The 16,648-nt window shown below is 36.4% G+C and overlaps 1 protein-coding gene across 2 annotated transcripts in view; it reads left to right on the forward strand.

Moving 5' to 3' along the window:
- Window positions 1–16,251, forward strand: part of LRCH2 (leucine rich repeats and calponin homology domain containing 2) — a 47,495-nt gene extending 31,244 nt beyond the window's left edge. For both annotated transcript variants that reach the window (XM_075106920.1, XM_075106921.1), the window contains 10 exons: window positions 2,963–3,031; window positions 5,506–5,554; window positions 6,688–6,804; window positions 9,056–9,100; window positions 9,554–9,604; window positions 10,663–10,720; window positions 12,945–13,057; window positions 14,179–14,316; window positions 14,601–14,678; window positions 15,805–16,251. In XM_075106920.1, the coding sequence (XP_074963021.1) occupies window positions 2,963–3,031; window positions 5,506–5,554; window positions 6,688–6,804; window positions 9,056–9,100; window positions 9,554–9,604; window positions 10,663–10,720; window positions 12,945–13,057; window positions 14,179–14,316; window positions 14,601–14,678; window positions 15,805–15,924 (838 nt within the window). In that variant the 3' untranslated portion in view covers window positions 15,925–16,251. The remainder of the gene's footprint in view (window positions 1–2,962; window positions 3,032–5,505; window positions 5,555–6,687; window positions 6,805–9,055; window positions 9,101–9,553; window positions 9,605–10,662; window positions 10,721–12,944; window positions 13,058–14,178; window positions 14,317–14,600; window positions 14,679–15,804) is intronic.
- The last annotated feature ends 397 nt before the right edge of the window (window positions 16,252–16,648 follow it).

The following is a 16,648-nucleotide window of genomic DNA, read 5'->3' on the forward strand; positions in this document are numbered from 1 at the left end:
ACTTTGAAACCCTGTAGCTTACTCTGGATATTCCTCATCTGTTTCAAAAGGAGGTAGCAGAGTTTAGATTAAATAATCTTCATTAGTACCAAATAAGCGTGTTTCAGTTTGTATCAAAGTTAAGTATGGCTTTTTACCTGACAGCAGTGACCTCCGAAAACTGTCTAAACCCCTAAGAGCACAGCTTAGGGTCACAAAGAAGAGCCGTATGTGAAGACTGACTGCTCCTGAATTAGTTTAAAATCCATAGGTTTTCTTTTTGTCTCACTGTAAAAGATTTCTAGTGCCCTTATACACTTTATAGATCCTAGATAGTGCTTGCTTGATTAAACTTGAAGATAGATAACCTTGAAATAGCATTACTATCATTCACTTCATTTGTGTCTCTTAATCACTGTGTTATGTTTGCTCAAAATACGAAAGTGCAAGTGACCGAAGAGATTCCACTTCTTAAATTGTCAAACTTTAGAAAATATTTTCCGATATCATCATTGGTCTTGCCATCACCTTTTTCTCCCATCTAGTCAGCAGTTTGGAGCAGATGTTATACTTGCTTGATACAAAACTAGAAAAATGAGTCACAATGTTGTTTTCTGAGTTTAATATATATAAATATGTGTCAATGTATATGTCCTGTTGGGTAGTTTATATTTCAAAGTTTGTATGAGTTTTAGAACCCTTTCAAAGTAGTAGTCTGTGTGCTACCTCTAACAACAGAATTCGTGTGGTTAGTAGGAACCATAAGTAGGAAATTAGTTGCAGTACTAACACAGGTCTTACGCAAGTTCTTATTTAGTGATTCAGTATGACCATCAGTAAGTAATTAGCCTGATAACTGATTTGTCTTATCAAATAAAAAACTGTTTTATGAGTTGTAGTATGAATGAAACAGTTACTGTAATCTTTGCACCATTACTACCACACTTAAAAGACCATGACTTCTGAGGTACTTGTGCTTTCATTTTGCATACTCGGTTTTGCATTGTATTTCCTGGAAGACAGCCCTTAACATGATTCCACACACCCCACCCCTGCCCCCTCTTTCCAGCTGAAGAAATTATTTTGCCATCAATTCCTTAGTCTGCAATTTAGTAAATTCAGATTAATTTTCTTCACTGTTTTCTTTAACTAAAAACTTTCAAGTTCCTTGTTGTGCAGGAAATTCATATTTCTCTGGACTAGTAACTGCTAACCTGTCAGATACTGAACTTGCTGTTACTTCCCCACCAGTATTCTTCAGTTTTTAAACAGGAAGCTTCAAAAATGATTGTGATTTTGTTTTACATAGTATAAAAATATACTTTGTTTATTATAAACCAAGTTTATAATAAACTCAAACGTAATTACATGTTTCATAAAAACACAGTAGCTGAAAAGTGCATGTGTGTGTATATATGTTTGAATTAGCCTGAATAGTTTTTCTTACATTCTATAAAATGAGTATAAAAAAAAGCTTGTGTTACAATCATTGAATTTACACTGATAGTTTCAGTTTTGAGGCAAGTGTTACATCAAACTCTTCAGGTGACTTGAATGTCTATTTCTAAAGTTCATTTTATTGTAATGGTCACGTCTTGCTACAAAGTCTCTCTGAATTTCTCCTGGCTTGCAGTGGAAGATATAAGGCTAATTTAAATGGGAATTTGGTCTAAAAATTAATTACTTTAAAATAGCATGCTTATATTATGGTTTGATAACCTATGCTCTGCATATTAAATTTTTGTAACACTTTTTCAGGCTATAGTATAATTTAATTCTAGAATGCAACTCAAAATTAAGTTTCTGAAAAAAAATATAGGGAGCAGATGTTGCAGACTGTGAATGCTGCAGTCTGTGTCGATTTACAGGCTTAACTTCTCATAATCCCATTAAATTGAGGTTCACACAGTGAGAGATTTAAGCTACAAATGAGATTACTGACTTCAAAGTTATCACAATCAGAGAAGTCTCAAAATCATCAATCATTTAAAGTTAGTAGTTGTACTGTCCTATGTAATTATAATGAAATATAACAAGGTGCCTACTGTTCTACTTTCTTCTCTTGAATAGTCAGTGTTATAATTCTTTCTGATTCTAGTTCTCTGTAACTCAGTGTAAATATACTTTGATCACAGTTATGCACGAAGTCAGTGTCAAAATGTAATATTACCACCTCCAGGAATTCAGAATTATTCATTCTAGTTACTGTTCAACATGACACTTACTTGAAAACATTTAGTTTTAAGTGTTACTGAGAGTTTTGTTATTTTTAACACTTTAAACACCCATAATAGCTCATATCTTCTTGTGTGTGCGCATGTGTCTAGTATGTGTTTGTTCCAGGTGAAAAACAGTTTCTGAATCTATGTTTAGGCTTTTTTGTCTGTTTACTATTTAGAAAAATGGAATTTCCATTGGTTCATTTCTGCATTAGACTTTTCATTTAGTTCTCAGTCTGTTTCTCCCTTTTCCCCCTCTCCCTTTTCCCTATGTTTCATTTGCACTTGCAGTGTTTCTTACTCAGCTCCCTTCTTACCAGCTCCTGCTGACTGACTACTTGTGCTCAATCTGTGTGTCATTTCTTGTCTGCTTTAGGTTGACTATCTTCTGTCTTCTAATTTTGTGTTGAGGGCAGCATAACTTTACACAGGTGTAAGATTAGTTGAAATAGGATGTATTTAGGGAGAAAAATAAGAGGAGACCTCATTTTGGATTGAATTTTCATAAAGTTTTACTTCCTTAAAATTTAGAACTTGAAATATTTGAAGAGCTGGAAACAATATTGTTGATTTAAATGGAAGCAGGATTGGGCTTGGATTTCATATGTGTATGCACATACATATTCTAATTTTATAGAAAACATCACCTTAATGTTCAAAACTTTTTATTTACAGGGAATGTTACATAGTGAAAGTGACATATGTTCTAAGAAAAGGGTTTAGCTACAAAGCTGTGGAATAAATATGTTGTTTTTTCTTTCTAGGCTTCTTAATCATTCGGTTTCAGTAAGCACAAGGAACAGGCCAAAGCAGCCAATGGAATCTGAAAAATGGTATTGATATACTTAAATGTGTCACAGCTTTCAATATTTTAATAATTTAATTTTCATATTTTTTGTTGCTACTGCCATCTTCTGTCATAATGTGTTTAGCTCAAGATGAAATAGTAGCTATGCAAATAATCTGTTCTTGAGCTTCTTCAGATTAAAAAAAAACCCAAACCACTATTCTTTTGAGCCTTTAGCAAAGTTGATGTCATCCAGAAACTAATTTGTGGGTCTGATTATGGCAGCAATTCAGATGGCTAAAGATAAGCATTCAGTGGGGTTTTAGGTATCCAGTTCCAGTCTGGAAGGTCATGTCTTCCATAGGTAACAGTCCTGTGCAGATGTCTTGGATCCTGTGTTACATAAAGGGGTTCTGTAGCTGTGCTTAGGCATCTAAATTGTCCTCCCTGGCAGTCCTTTTGTGCTCTTAAGAGGGAGCTGGGAGTTCAGCCTGCAAAACCTTTACTGTTTGTGGAGGATGTGTCGATGAGGAATCCATTGTCTGCAGAAGCTGTATGCTTATACTCTTTCTTTGAATTAAGAAGAACCACCACAAACCAACAGCAAACAGAAATACCCAGAGCCTTGTCTTTAGGAAATTGGGAAATCATAGCCTCACATTTCTGATTACACGGGTGAAAGAGAACTAACTTAGCAAGTTTTCAGCCCTCCGTCCCTTAAGGAATCCTAGGTCAGTTCTTTTAAGCAATTTGATCAAGAAAGAATGTATTTTAAGCTAAAGAGGGGGAGGTTTTACTGGCAGCTTCCTAATGAGAACTCACATTTGAACGGTGGCTTTCAATTTTTGCAGCCCCATAGTTTTGTAAAATCTGTTCCTTCAAAAGAATCTGCATCTGCTTGTGTCCAGATCCTGGTTTGTCTGTGAATCTTGGAATCCAAAGCCATAACTGCTGTAGGTGTTGCTAGAGAGCGCTGGGGGTGGTAACAGCTCTCTACAGTTCAGGTAGACATCAGGAAGGCCTTTACTTGAACAGAAAAGGGACACAGTGTAGATATTTGATTGTGATACATACTGTTTTGGCTATCTTCTCTGTCATTGATATCTGTGGTTTTAAAGAACTAGTTGCGTACATGTTCTGTGGTTATATGAACCTTGGTGCAACTACTGTTCATCTGGATTTGGAGCTTTGCAGTCCTTGGTTAGTTAGCATACAGTTTCTGTTCTTTGGGATGCTGTCTCCTATTGTAGTGTACAGCTATGTTAGGCCTTCATATTATAGGATAATCCAGGAAAGGTTAAATTTACCTTTTCCTGTTTTGTTAACGAAACAAACAGTTCTGAGACTTAAAAACAAAACTCTCTCTCTCACACACACACACACACCCACCCCCCTCAAAAGAAGCCCCAAACAAACAAAAGCCCACCCTCCAAAAACCTCCGACCACCCCCGTGTGACGTGTGCACACAAGATAAGATAGATGTTGCAGGCTATTTGTTGTTTTACTGCACTGATCTATAGGAACACAAATCACATGCATAAGGAACAGAGTAGAAAGACTGTCTTAACCCTAAAGAATTTACACATGTAGACCATGTCCTAGTTAATAGATACATATGTATCTACAACAAAACTCAACTATTTATTGCAGCATTTCCTGCAATTCTCAATTAGATTGCTTATCAAGCTATTGGACGTTATTCAGACAAATTTCCTGTGCCTAAGAGCTTTAAAAAGTAGCATTATTGCTTTGAGGCAAACAGGAAGGAAAATGAATACAAAGTAGCAGGAGCTAAGTGCCTAGGTGCTTTCCCTTTAGGATTTTTTTATAATTGTTCCTGGTGTTATATCCTTCTTGCATTCAATCTCCCGCTGTTAGCCTTTTGGTATACTGCACAGCTTCTAAGCCAGCTGTCAGAATGTGAATGAAGTGGTTGCTGGTGAGATCATAGAAGTGAATTTCACAGAAAGATCTAGAAAGAAAAATTTGAAGTGACACCAAATCTAAACATTTTTATTTTCCTGAGAACTTCGAATGAACTCAGGCAGTCCGCGTTCCAGAGTGTATTTTTGAGATTTTGCAGTTTCACTGTCCCATCTTAAAATGTTGTTCCCTTCCCAACTAGTATAAGCTTCTGCTTTACTGTATAGAGCTAACAGTGAAACGTAGCATGTGAGTCTTCCAAAAGTTCAAGAATAGACATTTTGTCAGCTTTGAACAAAATGTTCCATTGATTGCTTTTAGAAACAAGATCAGCATGTTTAAGAAGCTTTATCTGAATAAAGTATTGTAGTGTGGAAGACCTATTGTCAGTATGTGGTAAAGGAGAGTGAAAAATTATTTGAGATTTTAATAAAATGGTCATGCTTTTTAGCCACCTGATGGCAACCATATACAGGTAGCCAAAAAATACTGCAGTGCTGCAGAGAGGCTGCTTTGTAATAGTGATCACTTTTTTGGTACTTTAAAGTATACAAAAGAGTAGTAAATTTCATGATGCCTCTCATCTTAATTTTTAGTGTCTCAACAGATGAAGTGAATTCTCCGGTGTCTCCATACAGCTGGCAGGTAAATATTCAAATGTAAATGTGGTGGCTTCATGTTTGAGTGTGGGGTTGTTTGGTTTGTTTTGGTTTTGTATTTCTGGCAGAGAACTTGTATATGTTTATACGGTTGGTTACACGCATAGTTATTGTATGTGTGGAAGATATAAAACTTTTAAAGAACTTATGCTTCAAGAGAATTGGACTTGTATGTAATGGAGGCCTTTTAAGAGCATGTGGTACTAGCTTTAAGATCGTGAAACTGATGAGACATAAGTTTTACTTGGCTTTAGTATTTCTTTACACATAATTTTTTACCTCACTATAATGTTCTTTTTTTGTTAAAAATTTCTAAATGGTTTGAATTATGTAGGCCTTTCATTCCCCATACCTCACGGAGAAACTTGCATGATACAATAAAGTTGCAGTGCAACTATAGAGAGTACTTTTCTAAAATTTTAGACCTTGACCCATCAGGTATTTACAATTGGTTTAATTAGCGATTTAAATGGCCTGATATAGTAATATGAAGAAATAATTGGAAATGTAGTTTTAAACTTACGAAATGATGCCTTCAGATTTTCTGCTTTCAATTTTCATAACGTAGACATGTATACATAGTCGTTGGTATTTTAAGAATAAGTCTACATTAGCTGTCTCTGCAGAATACATTGCATAATACAGTACTTTGAAAGAAAGATTTCTTTTACAGCTAGTTGATGTGTATAATCTTTTAGACACAAACAAATACTTGAATTATCTTGTTGTAGCCATCCTTTTCCTGTGCAATGAGTATTCAGATTGAGAAATCAGATATGCCAGTGCCTAACCACACTTCTAACTGATTCTTTGAAGTTATTTATGGCAGCCTTAGACGGCTTCGTAATACACCTGCAAAAATTAGGCTCAATGTAGAAAAGGGTGTTATTTTTCTTAAGAATTATTTAATAGATTCTTTTTCTTCTATGAAATATATTTTAGGATTTGAAAGGAAATAAATGATTTCTACCAGAATCACCATTAAGACTGATGGCACTTTCATGTCATAAAGCTAGATTGAGGGAGGCAAAAAATTCATAATTGTAGTTCATGTTAATTTATGTTAATGCACATGAGGTATGTTTACCTTTTATGTAAAAATATTTCTGAACTTTGTAGCCACTGGAAAACCAGAAGGACTCAATGGATGAGCATAATTGGCCAGAAACACAGCCAGTGATATGGCAGAATGAAGAAAGGAGGAGAAGTAAACAAATTAGAAAAGAGTATTTCAAGGTAATGGGGGGGGTGGGGTGGGTAAGTGACACTTTTTTAGTGAGTGGAAGAAACTGTATAACTAATGTAAGTAAAGGTAAGAAAACCTCAAAGGTTGTCATGCTTTTAATCTTGCATGTGGCCTGTAATTCTTTGTTTGGCTCTTTTGAGTTAATGTATGTATTAGGGTAATGTGAGAGTGCAGGAAAATCAGGAGGATAAAATAGGCTGAATACTTTGTTTATCCTTTAAATAAAAGAAAATAATTTACAGTTGTCTTCTGGTAAAGCCAGAAACTAATCTTCAGTCTTCGGTCCTTCCCTATCCATTTTGAGGGATGATTTTTTTTTGTGCAAGGAAAATATACATTATGTTTTTGTGCAGCTTGGTTATAAGAATGATTTATGCCTTTTGCTTCTCACTGCATTAGTGTGCACTTCAGAGAGGAAATTTTCTCTGTATTGCTTTGCTGCTGTAGTGTGTACCATTGGTCAGCAGATGTCAGTGTCTGCTCATTGCAAAACAGATATGAAGTTATAGCAGCATTAGGTAAAATTTCTTTTGGGGTATGGTAAAGAAATAGGAGAATTCTAACCAGTGCTAGGTTGAGATAAAATTAAATTTGTCACTTATGAAATTAGTTCCTTCAGTCTTTTGCCATCAGACATCTTTATGAAATGCTAGGGAACTTCAACAAAATTAAATTCTAGGAAAAGCAGAGCTTTCCATATAGCTCAGATACATTCCTGTGATTATAGAAGCTATTAATTTTTTTTCCTGAAGAGTTGTATCCTAATTTGTATTTTACTGACATCTTTCCAAGGTTTTCACCCCTAAATTAATTTTGCCCTGCAGCCTTTGAGGGGGAGGGGAGAAACTTCTAAGAAAACCAGAATTTAGTTATCTGACTCGTAAAACAGCTGTGCTGTCAATACAGAAGACCTGCATTAATGATTTCTCTAACTTTAAAGGATGTCTTTAAATGGTAATACGGATTGCAGTTTTGAGCTCTATGATGGAAGTAGATACCTGAAACTACATTACATACCACTGTAGAGACGTCTCAAAAGAGAATTAAGCAGGCTGTACCAGTAACAAAAAAACACTGTATCACTGATAATTGCTTATTGCATCATTGTTGCAGATGAAACTGAAATGAAGTCTCTCTTCCATGGCAAACTGAGGGGGAAAAAACATAGGTACCGCTGCTGTCCTGAGAAACCAGTGAAAATACAATTCATATCATGTCTATGTTTTCTTGGTGAAAAAGTTCATTGAATAATCATATCTGTACTGCCAAACACGAACAGCTTAAGAACACATGTCAAACTACTGCAATGGGCATCATTAGAACAGGGAAAACTTACATGGATCAGCATCCAGAAGTATTTGTAGAGCATCTCTTTTTTACATATTATATATTTTTATTGTGCAATTGTACTGTGCAGCAGAAGGGTAGGAAAACGCCCATGAGAATCAGAACTCCTTTTCATGTGGCACTGCACTGAAGTCTCGCTGGGACCTGAAATCCTTGTTGCATTAAATATGGAAAAAGAATCTTACCACTGAACACAATTTTATCAACCAAAATGGTTTTCTGTAATTTTTTTTTGTACACTTGCTCTGCAGACAATGAAACACACATTTTCTTGAAGGAAGAAATTTACAAATGCGGTATGCTGTCCCTCCTTCATTTCCTACACTTTCAGGATAATCGGGAAGTGGGACAGTGATGAAGGCAGCGAGCAACAGATCAGACAGAACTGTGGAAGAAGTGCTGGTCTTAAATAAAACGATGTGATCAGGCTTTGAAGTTGTAAAGGAAATACTGATTTTTTTATTATTAGTTTTTTACAATGTAAAGTCAATCTCTCAAAGTGTAAGCAATCTTAAAGTTACATAACAAAACACATTGTAAAAGTAACTTTCACAAGTTGCACATTTTTTTTTTCTAACAAATAAGGCATCGGAGTAGCAGTTGTTAAGAACTTTTCTGCTGGATCAGCTGTTATATGCAGTCAGAGTTCACATTATAAAAGTATTTAGTTTTAAAATGCTCTTAAATTCTTAGTAACCTGAAGATCCTGCCTGGCCTAGGAACTAGATGTTCCTCTTCCATTTTATTCCTTTTTTTGCTCCTTTGATTCTGTAACATGCTTTTTTCCTCAGCAGCTTTACCAGTAATAAGTAACATCTGAGTGATACCCAGCCATTTAGGTCGAATGAAAACCATACTTCCATTTTTAAAGTAATAATTGTGTGTGTTTTGCAGTATAAGTCTTCCAGAAAGAGTTCAAGTGGAAATGAAAATGATGAGGTGAGAAACAGTAATTGTGTAAAATACTTGAGAAAATGTGTTTTTCATTTGTCTCTTATGGACACCTATGAGCCACAGTCACAGAACAGCAGAACATGGGCTAAAGTCTGCGCAAACAAACTTTGCATTCCAAAGCCATAGTGGAAATAAATATACTCCTTTATTTGAAACAAGTCATTGAGATTGTGTACTGGGGAAAAGTAGGACATTTGCTTGCTTTGGTAATAGGAAAGTTAATTCACCTATCAAGCAGAGGTAACATAAAAGTAATATTCGACACAAATGGTGAACAGCGTTTCCTTGATTTAAATTTTCTTAAATTTAGTTGCTGCCAGTTTGTCGAGTACTTGACAAATGTTGCATGTCTCATGTATTGTGTATTTCATAATTTCATGTTTCTTGTCAAATCATAATTTTCATTTTTATGATTTCATCTCTTTGATTTCTTTTTAGCAAGACAGTGATAATACTAATGTGTCCCCACAGTCTCCTGTGTCATCTGAGGTACAAGTTTGTGGTTTTGTTTTTCATTCAACAGACATTTCTTTGTGTGCATTACTTGTCACCAGGTTTTCCATGCAGATATAAAGCTGTTAGTTTCCTTTGAAACTGCAATTAGAAGTATTTCATCATAATGAAAATGGAAAAAGAGATAGAAACTAGAGACAGATATTTGAGCTTGTTTTACCTTTGCAGCTATCTGATGTCTCCTAGATTTTCTTTTTGACTGATGTGTAGAAAGGTGCATTACTGTGTCTCCATTATCTTTCCTAAATAGCTAATAAAACAAATATAAAATTTGTCATATTTTGTAGGTGTCCCCTATGCACTAGCTAGCCAGAGGATTAAGTAAAACTTGTGGTTTCGTGTTTTGTATATCACAGGGAACCCAAAGGTACTGACACTTGTTAGGGTTTCATCCTTTACAGTTCTGGATGTTGCCTTTGTGGTGCAGCCTTGCAGCTTCACTCACTGGTTGCTTCCGTTTCAAGGAATGTCCATGTCATCTCTGTGAGCTCTGAATAAAGCATACCAAAGATTTAAATTTCCACCTCATGTCAATAAGGATCCTGAGGGAGCAGAGTGAGAACATCTCCCAGATACAGCGAAATGAGTTGAAATAAGGGTTTCTCTTGTACATACCAAATTACTGAGTGTGTGTGACTCTTTAGATGGTGAAATGAGAAAAATCTGTATCTTCATAACTGAAAGTAAACATTTCTTAAGAAATATTTTTATGCTAGGTGTTGGGAAGATACTTGCATTTGCTTACAGCTGGCTTAGAACTGTGTTCACTGAAAGCTTTGCATAGTTTGAAATGGTTTAGGGTAGATTTTAGTTAAAGTGGTGCTGTTTTTCTTCCTCAGTAAGGTGATCTTATCTGCATGTAGTGAGCTTATTTTCATTCCATTATTTTATACTGTCCCCTTCAAAAGAGTGTGTTACAGTTAAGCAGGACTCACTTTTCTTAGGCAAGAATGATTTAAACACTATCTTGATGGGAACAAAAGTTTAAATCTCTTAATGAATGGAAGAAAATTGACTTTAATCTCTTTCAACAGGATTATGAAAGGACAGATAGTAATGCTCATGGTCCATTTGGTCTCAAACCAAGGTCAGGTAAGCTGTTGTTCTTTAACATAGCATGATAGGACAGATGTTTATTTCCCAGGCTGGATTAGATGGTAAGGATAGCAGATGCATGAATTGGAATGAATGTGAAGAGGCACCACAGTACAGCAATCCACTTAATGTACTTATCACAAGCACAGTGCTGGGGTAGTACAGACAGCTGCTTTGGTGAGTGAATAATTGAAAGCTCCCTAAGTTGCACAGTGATTTTTTTTTTAAAATTATTTTTTTCCCCACTGATATATTTTGTTCATAATTAGTTATTGTCAGAGAGGAGGGAAACAGCATGCAATTGTTCTTGAAACCCTCCTGCCTCAGCTGTCAGGACTCAAGAGAAGTAGATATTTTATTTGTCCTGTGAAAGGATGCTTTGAGCAGAGCTTTGCTGAGAGTTTCATGGCTTAGAGCTTTGTTATACCCCAACTCTTCCAGCTCTTCCAAGACTCTGCCATACCCTCAAAAGTTGTATTGTCTAAAGCAGACTTTCAGTCTTCTGAAATCTGGGTAGAAAAAATGCAGGGTTTTTTTTTTTTTTTGCAGTTACATTCTTTTGTTTGCAGTTGTCTGTGTGAATATTGGATGTCAACAGTGTGAAACATAGTTTGAAAAAGCCACTGTGCAATCCTTTTTCCAGTTTATACCACTCTTCTGTGTTTTTAAGGGAACAGTCTTTGTGCAAATTCATTAAGGCAGAATGGTCTCAACTCTTCAGTTTTTCATTCAGTGTTTATGGTAGGAAAGCTTGACCTCCTTAATACTAGCCTTTGAGCCCTTCAGTAGCAGAATATCACAGAATCGTAGAATGGTTTGGGTTGGAAGGGACCTTTAGGGGTCATCTAGTGCGTGCGCACACACACACACACCCCCCCCGCAATGAGCAGGGACATCCTCAACTAGATCAGGTTGCTCAGAGCCCCGTCCAGCCTGACCTTGAATGTTTCTAGGCACGGGGCATCGACCGCCTCTCTGGGAGATATGTCTGGCTGAGGTCACGCAAGGGGCTTCTTCAGGGCCCTTAAGTCACCTGATCTTTCTAAGAAGCTGCATGAAACTTTTGTGCCAGAGAGAGGTTAGTCGCATGTACAAGGACATGCATGGCTGCGATCATTTAGAGGCTTCTGCTTTACCTATATCCTTGGCTGCAGGAAGGTGCAGATTTGATAGGAGGAAGCAGGCTTGTTAGGACTTCTCAGCCCATCTTTTTTCAGTTTGGCGTTAGGCTGCTTAGGAGGTACTGCCAGCTCATGTCTGTAAAACAGCAGCACCCCTTTCACCCAGTCCTAGGGAAGTGAATGGCATTTTGTTTAAGTTACAAGCCAAAATCTTTGGTTTTAGGTGCTTCCATAGATACTGTCAGTAACATGCAGTTGTATTTTTCTGTATGCAAACTACATACTCTCATAATGTGTAAAATCAGAGCAGTGATTTTAAGAGTATCTACAAAATTTCTGTTTTTACTGGATTTTAGCAAGAGATCTAACAAGCTATTAGAAACAATGTAGAAGGTTCTAAAGGTATAAGTATTGATTTCTTTGCTCAAAAGCATGGTGTAAAATACTTAAGGATACAGTGGCATTGCTACAGAAAGGTTTTTATTTGCTAGTGTTCTATAAAAGAATAGAATTGTCATTTGAAGGCTTTCTGACCATGAAGAATAGTAAAGTGAATGTAATTATTTAACAGACCTCCTTTTTAAAGAACTCTGAGCTTCTGTATGGGACACTTCATATTTTTCAATTAGTTTTTTCACTGTGTCTCTGCATGTGCACACCTAACACATGCATATGTGTGTGTGTATATATATATGTTTTAAGTCTTTCATTGTAAGTTATATTGGGGAGTTCTGTCCCTTTTTTTAGTCTACATAAAGACTTGATGAAAAGTAAAACACAATGAAAATACTTTAAATGCTAGATTGCAAGATATGCTTGGAAAAGCGCAAATGGAGTTGTATATCTCAAACAGATATTTGAATATTGAAGTCAATTCTGTCTCCATATTTTCTAGTTATCCATTTGTACTTTAGTAAGATGATCTGTGTGTTTTATTTGAAAGTTTCATAGACAGCATCTGTTACATCAGGATGCTTAAATATACTTTGTTCGGAAAAGTTCCGTAGCCTTTTTTCCCATTTTTTGCTTGGTGGTAGATTTTTAGTCATTGCACTCTTTTAATCTGAATTCTGCAAACTAACTTCACGCATGTTTAATAGCTTTCAGCCGTGCATCTCGCCAGGACTATGGTGCAGTGGATCCTGGATTTACAATGAGGAGGAAAATGGAGCATTTAAGGGAAGAAAGGGAACAAATAAGACAGCTTCGCAATGTATGTACCATTATTTACTATATGGGTGCAGCGCATTTAGTTTGCTCTGAACCACAATTTAAACCTTTATTATAAAGGCCTGCAAATCATTACAGTTGTACAAGGGCATCTCTGTAGTGATATTTCTCCCTAAGGAATTTCACGTGACAGGCTACACTGGTACTGTTTGTGGTCCAACCAAAATACCAACCAGGAACTAATTGGATTTTTAACTGAAAAATGAAGTGGGATGAAAAATGAATTTTTTGTTTCTGAGGTTTTAGGTTTTGCTAGGGAGACAATAAGTCTGCTTATGTTTGCTGCTATTTGACCTGAGATTTGAAGAAAGCTGGTCGTAGTCTTCTGAATAGCCAAATGCTTTTTAAGTATAGAAAGTTACTACAAGTTATACAATACTGAGTGGGATCTAGATTTCAGACTTGCAGTAAGTTATTTCCTGTATAGTTCTGTTCTCAAGATATTTAATAGTTATAGTTAACCATAAATCATAGCAGCTCTGCTTTCCAGGGCAGTACTAATTTCGGGTGTGACTTCTGTGATGGATGTTTCTGTCTTGTCTGATGCACTTCCTGGGCAGTGAAGGCTTGCTTCTGAGGTGGGAAAAACCATTCCCCGCTTCCCTTCTCTGTTTTGCAACACAAGTGTGGGCACTTCTTGGCCGCCCTGTCCTCAGCGATTTAGCTGTCATTTGCATAAGTGAAATGGCTGTGCCCAAAGTGGTTGTGTTCCCCTCTTTTTTTTCCTTCCTCTTAGTAAAATTGTGTATGATTTCAACACACAAACTCTGCATACTAAAAGCTAATGAGCTATTTAGCCTAACATTTCTGTCTTTAAATTCTGTGCTTTCCTATTACGAGTAGTGAGTTCATTTTATGGCTTTGAGAGCCATGTATCTTGGTAGTTGTTGGCGGAATATTTTTCTCAACGTATGTAGTTGTGTCATTAAAAAAAGGCAAAGGGAATGAAAGGTTAATGATAGAGGGTATTTGTACTCAGTGAAGTGAGTTGACTCCATTTACTTCAGTATTAAAATGTCCCTTTTAAACTGAATGCTTTATCCTGGATTCAAAATTAAAAATTAGCTAACGTTGTAAGTAACTTACTTATGGACTTTTTAATAGAATCTTGAATCAAGGTTAAAAGTAATTTTGCCAGACGACATTGGAGCGGCATTGATGGATGGAGTAGTTCTTTGCCATTTAGCCAATCACATAAGGCCACGTTCTGTTGCCAGCATTCATGTACCATCGCCAGCAGTGGTAAGTAATTTATCTCACTTTTGTTGCATCTTACATGAAAACAAGCTTCTGAAGTTCGATACTAAAACATCATGAATCATGTTTACTATAATTAATTGGCTACATTCCTCGCTTCAGTTCTGCAAGAAAATTAAACAAAGCTCAGAAGTTTAGTTTGAGCTGTTTTCATATACTGAGTCTTCATAGAACTTGTTTTGTGTTTTAGCAACTGTTACTGAATTTGCTTCAGAAATATACAATCCTTCATGAATGTATGATGAAGATCTAACACCCTGTCTTTACAGCCTAAACTCAGTATGGCAAAGTGCCGAAGAAATGTTGAAAACTTTCTTGATGCTTGTAAAAAATTGGGCGTTCCACAGGTATGCTACTTGCTTTATTGACTAATTATTAATAACCACAGAAAATGTCAGCAAATACCACAGTTGAGAGTTTTTGGGAGGTTAATTCAGGGAGCAGTAGTGATAGTAACACTGACCAGGGAACTTGAAGATTTGAAAAGGAGTCCTGTTACCGGCCTGTGGCATGAACTTGTGGAAGCTACTTCATAGGTTTCTAGACAGCTCCTTATAGTAAAAATAACACCGACTTCCTTGTAAAATAGATTATCATCTAAACAAAAGAACTGTAATATTTAAAAGTCTTGAGTTTAGCAACTCACTTCAGCATGAATTTCAGTGTCTGCCTAGAAAAAATCCTGCAACTACAGAAGTACTTAGGCGAACTGATTAGCTATCTTTTTTTGGCACAGCCATGGTTGGAGCCATTGCATCTAATTCATGCTTCTGTTGCCCAAGTTCATCCTCTTACTTCCCTGTATGAGTGGGAAAAATACTAAAGATAAAATTTCCTGTATATTATGAGTGACGAAACTCCCTCAACCCATTTTAGTTCATGGCTTTAGAAGCCTGGGTTAATGCTCTGCGACAGCATCTATCTAACATGGAGCCACAAACCATTCAGAAGTTAGAGATGCTAAGATTTACCTCCTGAATTACGTGTAACACCAGCTAGCAGTTGGGAAAATTGTTCAGCTTGTGCAGAATTTTGAAACTGAAAGATGGCTTTCTTGGGGAATCTCTCATTACCAAGGACCCAGTCTATCAGCACTTCCCTTGGGAAAAGTTGGTAATAAGCCTACAAAACAAGGGAAGAGGGGAATAGGCCACTGAGCCAACAGTGATCATCAGCCTATTTTTCTTGCTCAGCTTCTGAAAAGAAAGTTGTGTTGGCTTTATGAAGTTAGCAGTCTTCTATGACAACATCAGAAGATACATAGTTTTAACACTTTAAACAGATCTTAGATATAATTAGTTTGTAACCATTATGTTACTGTAGAGAACCACATGTGAAATTTAAGGCCAAAAGTGTTTTCTATGCAAGTGTCTCATAGTGATGTATGTGTGACTTTAGAGAGAGTGTGTTTGTTACCTGCCTTGGGGAAAAAAAATGAATGAAGCTTGATACACGTACTGCTTTATTTTGCAGGAGAGACTTTGCTTGCCTCATCACATTCTGGAAGAAAGGGGTCTGGTCAAGGTTGGCCTCACAGTTCAAGCTTTGCTTGAATTGCCAGCGTTGAAAGTGTCTCAGCTTTCCTCCATGTGACATGACTTCTTGGAAGCTAGACAACTTACCATTCAGTCTGTTGATTTGGATTGCTCTGAGGCAGTTCAGCTTCCTACATAGGAACATCCAAGCCATCAAAAACTAGTATCTGTCCAGATGCTGTAGAGAGCCTTACTTTGGAGTTGTACACGAAAACCTTGGAGTCAGCTGACAGTTAAAAGAACATAAGTGTTCTTCTTTTCTTTTGTAATTGGATGCACAAAGAGATGTGGTAACATCAGGTTCTCTTTCCAGTTAATTTGAATTCAAAGCTGCCCTTCAACATTTCACGTTGTTACAGTTAAATGCTGGATTTCTTTTCCTACATTGAAAATGTTGTTTGAATTATTTTAGAACTACAAAGTACGTCTCCCCTCACTTTAATCTTTCAAGTCAATCATTCGATTTAAAGGTAAGACAAAAATGTAGCGATGGTATGATGGTAAAAATGCGAGCGACTGATCACTTGTAATCCACTTTCACTCTCTCAGAAAGCTTAATATTTGTGTTCTTTGTGTTTTGCACTCCTGATTGTAACTTACACACTTCTAACCTTGCCAATATTTAGTCTGAGTGTACGGTGATTACACAAAACAGTATACAATGGGAAAAGGACATATTTTGAGTTTTTTCCAGTCTTCTAGGTTGGTGCCAAATATTTTTTTCAGTTGTACTGTAGATTGTTTACATGTGAAGTGCCTGTGTAATTGATAACTCTTAATAG

Source organism: Phalacrocorax aristotelis, chromosome 11, assembly GCF_949628215.1.
Source record: "Phalacrocorax aristotelis chromosome 11, bGulAri2.1, whole genome shotgun sequence".
Taxonomy (NCBI): Eukaryota; Metazoa; Chordata; class Aves; order Suliformes; family Phalacrocoracidae; genus Phalacrocorax; species Phalacrocorax aristotelis.